Source organism: Argentina silus (assembly GCF_951799395.1).
Source record: "Argentina silus genome assembly, chromosome: 20".
In the NCBI taxonomy this organism is placed as follows: Eukaryota; Metazoa; Chordata; class Actinopteri; order Argentiniformes; family Argentinidae; genus Argentina; species Argentina silus.
The window spans coordinates 11,299,911-11,308,675 of record NC_139674.1 but is presented as its reverse complement, the minus strand read 5'-3'; the positions used below and the strand labels follow the sequence as shown (position 1 = coordinate 11,308,675).

The 8,765-nt window shown below is 42.1% G+C and overlaps 1 protein-coding gene across 2 annotated transcripts; it reads right to left on the bottom strand.

The window, feature by feature from the left end:
• Positions 1-358: 358 nt before the first annotated feature.
• On the bottom strand, positions 359-4,393 carry lum (lumican). 2 transcript variants are annotated; one of them, XM_083691983.1, is made up of 3 exons: positions 4,329-4,393; positions 2,483-3,352; positions 359-2,172 (listed from the first exon to the last, which is right to left on the bottom strand). In XM_083691983.1, exons 2-3 carry the CDS (start codon positions 3,348-3,350, stop codon positions 2,018-2,020), a joined length of 1,023 nt encoding a protein of 340 aa, XP_083548109.1. In that variant the 5' UTR covers positions 3,351-3,352; positions 4,329-4,393; the 3' UTR covers positions 359-2,017. The 2 variants fall into 2 exon arrangements, with proteins under 2 accessions (XP_083548109.1, XP_083548108.1); XM_083691982.1 differs by having other exon boundaries at positions 2,483-3,355; positions 4,329-4,392.
• Positions 4,394-8,765: the final 4,372 nt, after the last annotated feature.

The following is an 8,765-nucleotide window of genomic DNA, read 5'->3' as shown; positions in this document are numbered from 1 at the left end:
GAATCATAATCTTGAATCGAAGTCCTGGATAATCAACCCCAGAGTGATACTAAAAGATAAAGTCCCACAGATAAGACCACCACTGTAAACTAGGAGGCGCTAGACCTGGTGTGTTTTACACCTGTCTTCCCTGGCTTTATGTAAAATGTGTGTCATTAGGAGAAAGTACGCAGGTGTATTGTTCTTTACTTGATTGTTCCTTCACCAACAGGTCTAGGATAAGCAATGTGATTAATTGAGGGATTGCCCGGTAACGATTGGTAAACCATTTCAGTTAGAGATAGCTTGAAGAAGAAACAGGTCACAGTAGCAGTAGCTACAGGTGTATAAAGCAAACATTTTGCGACACGTGTGTTGAAAATGTCGTTTATTCAACGGTATTGTATGTGCTCGCAGTAAATTCACCAGTGATTACTGAGTCAAAAGCCATAATGAAGTAAAATCAGGATATACTAAAAAAAAGTGCCCAACTGGCACTACATTCTGACAACATTGCCACAGCATTAGAGCAACATGATAATACCATCACAACACGTGGGCATCGTTGTGACAAAGCTACGTGGGCAAAGCACACATCAAACATGGCAAAACAAGGTAACCATGGACGCACACAGTCTTAAAATGCCATTGTTTATTATCATTCAGTCACCATGAGAGGCGTGCAAGTAATGCAATGTTGTATAAATGTTAGCAGTGTGCGTAACAGTGAACTGCAACGAATAGGCTAATATGTAGAAAACACTGACTCTTATTTAACTGCATAATGACTTGTCATTAGAAAGAAAACAGTAAATTAATATCAGAATCATTTTCAACTCAGCAGAGATATTCAGTGTGAAGCCTTTTAATCTTGTTGATTAAGAATAAAAAACATATTTTTGGACATTCCCATCGAAAAAGATGGTTGCTGTATACAATCTTTTTCACAGATGGGTGCTATGGCAGTCTTTAGGTTCCCTAAACATGGTATGACATTTGAGCTTGAATTTGATCCAGAAAGTATTCAACTAAAATCTGTTGAATATTCTTGACACACCTGAACCGGTACACTACACGCTATCTTAGATTCTCTTATTCCTTACCTGCAGGTCTTTTGCACAGCAATAGGATTTTGAGAGTGTACCAACAAAACATAAAAAGCCTCAGAACATACAAGACACACAATTATAGAATGGAGGACCGTAGATCCTTAACATTTGCAAGTAAGCTTTTTTCCCCATGTTTCTCAATGTAATTGTCTTAAAACAACATGTGCCACTAGTTTGGAATGTTTGAAGTGTGCAAGTTTGCTTTTTAATCAAAAGAACTTCATTCAGGTATCACTATACCATTTTTTTGTCTTCTCTTTTTTTCTTTTTTTTTTTTACTTTGTAGCACTATGTGACATTACTTTAAGGGATTTAGATTGGATGCTGCAAATTGTTTGAGAATGATACTGTAATTTGGAGAGTCTGTCTTTATGTCCCCATTTCTGTCCATATCCAAGTTATTAATTTGTGACGCTATAAGATAGACAAGACCAAAAGTTAAAGTTATTGCCTTTTGCGGCCGATTTAGGTGACACTAATGGTATGGGACAAGTCTTTTACTATGTCAAAAATACCCCAATGATAATCATGACAAAGCCACCCTGCATAGCCACAATTCGATTGTACCAAAAATTGCAACAACTTTCAGAAGCGCCGAGTCAGTATTAGTATTGATATGCAAGGTATTTTACAAAAGGACCTCTTCAGGGTTTTTAATCAGAATTGGTTGGTCCTATCTGGTTTATACCTACAGTTTAAGAATGACCTCAATTTGGCTTGGGTCAGTAGGGAGTTGTAGAGGGGATGAACCAACACTGAAATTGTGTCCCAATATACACATTTGCACACTACTTAGTATGCGATTATGTATTTGCCATGCACACTAAATAGTATGCTTGGCTATTACGACAAAGTCAGTGACTCCATTGTGGTGTAGGGGATGGAGGGCTGCCTGGTTATCACGTGGGCCTCAGGGTCAGGGAGGGTCTTTAATCGAAGACGACATCAGAGGCCTGGCGCAGGCAGTTGGAGGCGTCAAAGGGCAGGCTGTTTTGTGTCAGGTTGTTCCCGTCCAGACGCAGGTGCTTCAGCCGGGAGTAGTTGAGGGAGTCGGTGAACTTGCAGAAGCTGCTAAGGTCAAACTCTACAAGGGACACAATGGGAAAAGTAGTTTGGCTTATTGGTTACTCAAATATCAGGGTTAATTTTAACATATCCCACCATGAGATATGTATTTGGTGTAAGATTTATTTGTAACGACAATTTGTATCGAGTTATCACTTCCAGTACAGTGCCCCTTATACTGTGTAAGTGAAAAGCTATGGTGAAGACAAAGAAACAAAGATACAGCAGGAGAGAGATTGAGACATAAACTGAGTGAGACAAGTAAAGGATGAAAGAGAGAAGGAGACAAATGTCGAAAAAGAGACAGAGCCACAAGTTGAGCCACTCACTGTTGATTTCGTTGGCCTGCAGGTAGAGTTGCTCCAGCATCTCGTTGACCTCTGGGATGTTCTGCAGCTTGTTGAAAGACAGGTCCAACTCGATCAGCGAGGTCACGTTGAAGACACCCGCGGGGATCCCCGAGTCCACCAGCTTGTTGTGAGACATCCTCAGGTACTGCAGCTTGGGCAGCTTGTTCAAGTAACCCGCCGAGATGCTGTCGATTTCGTTGAAGTCGGCGTAGAGAACCTCCAACCCACTGGGGACCCCCGCGGGCAGCTTCTTAAGCTTGTTTTTGGTCATGTCCAGGCAAACCAGTGACTTGAGGCCTTTGAAGGCCCCGCCGATGTTGTCTGAGGTCAGCTCGTTTTCCTGGAGGTTTATGATGGTCAGGTTTTCCTTGTCGCCCAGCAACCCGGCAGGGAACTTGTTCAGCTTGTTGCCCATCATCTTGATCTCGTCCAGTTTCTTGGACGGGGGCACCACAGGCTCTGTCAGCTGGTTGTAGCTGAAGAACAGCTTCTCTAGAACCCCCAGCTTGTCAATAGTGCCTTTGGCGATCTTCTCGCTGGTGATCTGGTTGTTGTCCAGGACCAGCCAGCGGAGGTCGGTGACGTTGTCGAAGATGCCTGCCTTGAGCTCCTCGATCAGGTTGTTCTGCAGGTAGAGGTACTTGATCCCTGAGGGCACCATAGGCACAGTCTTGAGCTTGCGGTTATCGCAGTACATAGCGGTGGGGAAATTGATGGGGCAATCACACTCTTGGGCGCAGTTGGCTCCTGAGGGTCCGTACTGGGAGGCAGGCTGGTAGTCATAGTCGTACTGACACAGGGCCAGGCTGACCAGCGCGGCCAGTATGTAGACACGGAGAGGAAACATATCTTCTGGGGGTTTAAACAGAGAAAGAGGAAGATGGAGAGAGAAAGAAAAAGAAAGGCAGCAGGATTGAGGATTATGAGGCTATATGTAATGGTCTTATACTATACATATAAGTATATATACTGTACATGCATACATACGTATAAGTGGACATTTGTAGAAAGAATCCACAAGCCATACTTTTAGTCTTCATCAATTTGGAAATTAAGTTTAGTTCAGTACAATTCATCTTGCTCAATCAGTTGTTGTTTCTGATCTCACAGTAGAAATATGGTTCAATTTTCTGTCCATGTCTGCCACACCAATCATCTGCACCCTCACAAAACTACATGAATATTGTAATATCTATATACTTGTAATATGGCTTAATTTAACAGAAAATAGCTAGACTGTATTAGGGCTGTGCCCTTAAACCAGAACCAGATAAACATCAAAACCCCTACTTTATGTAACACCTCTGACTATCTGAAGTATGAATCATCTTGTGGCAATGTAAAATGAAAAACAAGCAAAGCTAAGAGGCATTGTTTGTTTACTAATAAAGAGGTATGCAGCAATTGTAGCAAGTGCAGTATGCAGCATTATGCCGCCAGTCAAAATAATAGTGAACAGTAAAATACGATATAGAAAATACTTTTTAGGGCAGTTACTGAATTAACAATACTGCACTGCAAATGCAAACACAGTCACTAGTGACATAAACCCACTTATGCAAGTAAGACAATTCAATACATGAATGCAGTTGGGGAATATATAGGACATACACATTGTAACATGCAAATCATCAGATACAGTAACTTCACCCACTAAGGATGTCTATGGGATACATGAGGACTAGCACTATGTCACAGCTTTTCCCACACAGCCTAGCTGTGACTGGGACAGTTGATAATCCCAGTAGGGAAAGCCAAAGATGGACAATAGAACAGGAAACCACCAGGAAACCACAAAAGTCCACTCCTCTGTGAGCAAGCTTACCTTTATCTCTCTCTCTCTCTCTGCGTGTGTGGGGTGTCAGCAGGTAGTAACACTGTGGCGTGCAAAAGCCAGAAGTCTCAGGAGAAAAAGAGAGAGAGACAGAGGGAGAGAGAGAGAGAGAGAGAGAGAGAGAGAGAGAGAGGGAGAGAGAGGGAGGGGGAGATAGAGAGAGAGACTGAAAGGGTGGGAGGCTTCTTCAGATGTCTGTGGTCCCAGACTGACAGGAGGCAGCAGCCCAAATTGGAGTCAGGCTGTGGTATAAACCGACGATGTCATCAATAAACAGTGTGGCATCCAAGAATGATGTGCTCTGCCTAACCAGGAGCAGGTGCAGCAGTGCAGCCTGAGATACACAGTCTGTCTGCCTGTGTGTGGAGGAGGCTGCAAAGCCTCAAAAAGAAGGCATGGCACCATATATACCTGTCATTTTTTCTCTTTTTCACCAATAATCACCTCCCTCCCTTTCCCCCTCACCCTTGCAAACAAACATCCTATTGTGCATTAAGGGTAAACAACGCTGGCTAATAGTAGCCCTAACAAGCGCCAGCACCTAATGTTTGCTTATAAAAAAGATAAGTGGACCAACAAAAGCTTCCTGGAAGGGTAAGGAAAGTTTCTTGTGGAAAAAGAAAAAAGCAATGTATTTGGCTGCTGGTGTAGCCAGCTGCCGATTATTATGCAGCCTGAAATTCAGCAGAAGGCACTGAAGCTGTAAATAAGGCCTTGGAAAAATTGACAAGAGGCTTTCAAGTGAGCCAGAAAAGACTTGCATAACTCTGTATTTTACCACTGTCTTCACTCATCTGTCCTGCTATGGTTAAAGCATGGACCCCAGGGGAGGCTGGTGGAGGTAGAAATCGGAGGACAGGCTCATTGTAACGCATGGTGGGTGTGACACGTGTTTGAGACCATTCCTCATTCCATTCCATGCATTACATTGAGCCTGTCCTCCGAATTCTACCTCCACCAGCCTCCACTGACGGCACCGTAAGAGGAGAAAGGTAGGGTAAGGCAGACGTGTGTCCAACGCATCCCATATGTCTCGACTGTAAATCACTCTACCATGTGTCAGACAGACACCCCTCCTTTCATCTCCACATGCTTCAAAGCACTCTTTATCTGCTTCCATATCTATCTGTAAGTCTACTACACTACTCCACATGTTGTAAGAAAGTTGTATTCTTTATTGAACAAAATAGTGGGTATCGAAAAGCCTAGTATCACTTGTTTTAATACGTCCATCATGTCACTGAAAGGCTAGAGTTGATGTCTGGATCGAATTGGTCGCAGTCCCATCTGTGGCTCTACTTGCATGCTATTCTGGAGGCCATCTTTGATAGCAAAGCCTTCATGTCTCATATTTTTACTACAGAGACAATTTGAGCTATGTCATACTATACCAAGAACAATAGCTGAAGATTCTCAACTTAAACATTTAAACAATACCTACTGTGCATACAGGCACCTTATACTGTACCTTAAGGCTTGAATTTCTATGTCAATGTTTCTAAGATTTGCCAAATAGTTAACTGTTCCTTGTATATTGCATCCAAGGGAAACCACCATGTCTTTGCTTGCTTCTGTATTCACCTTTGACCCTCTTGTCTGTACATCATCTTTTTCATTCGCTCATGCAATCCCCCCCATGTCCCCTATGGCCATTCAAAGAACCTATCTTTAACAAAAACATGTTTTGGTTTTTGTCTGTAAAGTGTGTTGCGGCTTTAAAAATGAACTTGACGTGACTTGGTTATGTCCCCCTATCCTAGCTCACCTTCCATGTATCGTTAAAGCCCCCAGGCTCATGATTTGGGGAGTGATACTCAGGGCCTTTGGGTATACTGACCATAGCAACCTGGTTGAAGTTGAATGTTTTGAGCATGTTTGATTGTAAGTCATGCAAACTGGTTGCTGGTCCAAGTCTGCCCATTTTTGAACAGGCATTTTTCGAAGTAGCTCTGATTCTTTCTCTATTCTTACTTTGTATGTTTCTAGCAAGCCCGTAAGGTTGCTTCAAGGCATTTGTTTTACCATATTTGTTGATCTGATTTACTTGACAGACACTGTAAACAAAGTCTAAATTCTCCCTCTAAGTTCCCCTCCCCCACATCCCTCTCTATATCTGGCTACTGTTATTTTAGTGACACAGTAACCTCAGAGTTGATGGTGATCTTTACGCCAGTCAGTGGCCTTTAGCATGACTAATTAGGGGTGAAAAAATAAAGAATGTGTGGCCTCTTTATGGTCAGTAAACAAAGTAATTACTTAGGGACTGGTACTTGAGACACTGATAAACATCGGGTTGAATGGGTAGGATCTAAGAGCAGGGTCCACTGACTTAACCCTACTCCTTTAAATCAAGACTCTCAATTGTTTGGTGTTAGACATTTTACTTAAAACACAAATTGTAAAACCATTCACTTTGAAAACTGGTCAAAACCCCTTTCCAGACACTCCAATTCATCTGCTATTGCAACAGTATCCTCTTCTGAAGAGAATGGTGTCAAAACAACAACTGTAAAACTGCTATTGAAAGGTCCAGTATGTAGATTTCAGCTTCAAAATAATGCTAAATAATGCTAAATGGCCGTGATAAATCGGTAGCGATCAAGGAATGAAATGCTACACTTAATCTGGAACGCCAGTGTCAAAGACTCTATGGTCCAGAGATATTTGATCCAACTTTAATCCATGTTCATGAAATCACATTCTTAGTTATATATTAAACTAATAGGCCTACAGTACTCATTGAATCAGAGTTCATGAAATCTGTCCTATAAATGTTTATTTTATCCACTTTCTCTCCATCATATTGAATTGGTTAGAGCTGGCATTCAAATGGGCACCTTGGCATTGCCTGGGCCAATTTCTTCCTCAATATTCTCTTGAAGGGCAAAACATTGACAAAAGGTGGAAAGTATTTGGTGATAAAACCAAATAACAGTGAAATGTTTCTATAACAGAGCTTGTCGTTGCCAGGTCCGGTCCTTGTTGTGCTCGCCTCGTCAGCAGCCTGTCCTGAGTGTTTACGTCTTGAGTACGACATGTTTTGAGCTTCGCTAGTTGCTGTGCTTTCGTTTGGAACCGATCCCGTCCCTATTTAAGCTCTTTGAGCTTGGAAAACACATATTCTGTCCAGTCACCTTCCTCTCTGGACACTGATGACGTCAAGCCTGTGCTCTTACTTCCTTTCCATGTCTCAAAACGGAGCCAATGGATCCAACATGGTGGACTTTGGCTTTGAACACTATTTTTCCCCATTATTTGTCAGTACTATGACTATTACTGTAACTGTGAGTCCGTAGAGCATGGCACTGGAACATTATGTCATGTGTTGGCTACTAGAACAAGCGGAGAATGCAACCTTTGTTTCCCAATCCAATTTCCTGTATGCTGCAGTTTATTCCTTGTGAACACATTTGAAAATGTGCAAACATTTCAAACCCTAACAGTACACTGCCTGCATGTCTCATTAAAACAATGGAATTATCCCTTTGCTTTCTCAGCAGCTTCGCTATTGCTCCTACTGTATACATTCAGATGTAATGCAAGGTTCTGCATCAGCACAATCTAATGGGACAGTTTGGTATGTTTTCTTTGTTTTCTTTCTTAATAAGCTAAATCTTTCCTAATTGTATACATGTATGATGTCTATTCCTGAGGTACCACATATGGTTTCCATTTGCCAGGCACACTGTACATTTACATCTGCACAACTGCAATTTCACAATGGATCACAATCAGCTAATTTCATACAGCCAAACCAGAACAAATAAACTCCATTCTGTTCATGAAAAAGCTAAGATATTCAATCAAACCCACATTGTAGTATTGAAGCAGTGGCTCTTTAAAAACAAACACACGCGCACACACACACACACACACACACACACACACACACACACACACACACACACACACACACACACACACACACACACACACACACACACACACACGCACAAACTCTTTTTTAAACATTTTAATTGATTTATTTAGCACACAAGAAAGAGCAGGTTGGTGATGCCAAGAAAACAAATAAATCAAATTATACATTCGTGCAAAAATGAGTGCAGGCGAGGTGAGAAACGTAGAAACCTCCCCCCTCTAGCTAAGACGAGAAATAAAAACAACAACAACCTTAAAACTACTTAAAACAGACCGGCTCATCCCAAGCACCAATCAGCCGATCGCCTCACAGTGGCCCTCACACACGCATGGTCTCACGTGTGCTGCAGGACTGCCAGAATTAAAAGGGCAACAAGTGCATCCACTTAATGTAAGACAGACCAAGCTGATTAAGAACACACTTAAAGAGCACACACACACACACACACACACACACACACACACACACACACACACACACACACACACACACACACGTTAACTCACCTGATCCATGCACCACATTAAGTCTTGCTTGGTAGAGTGATT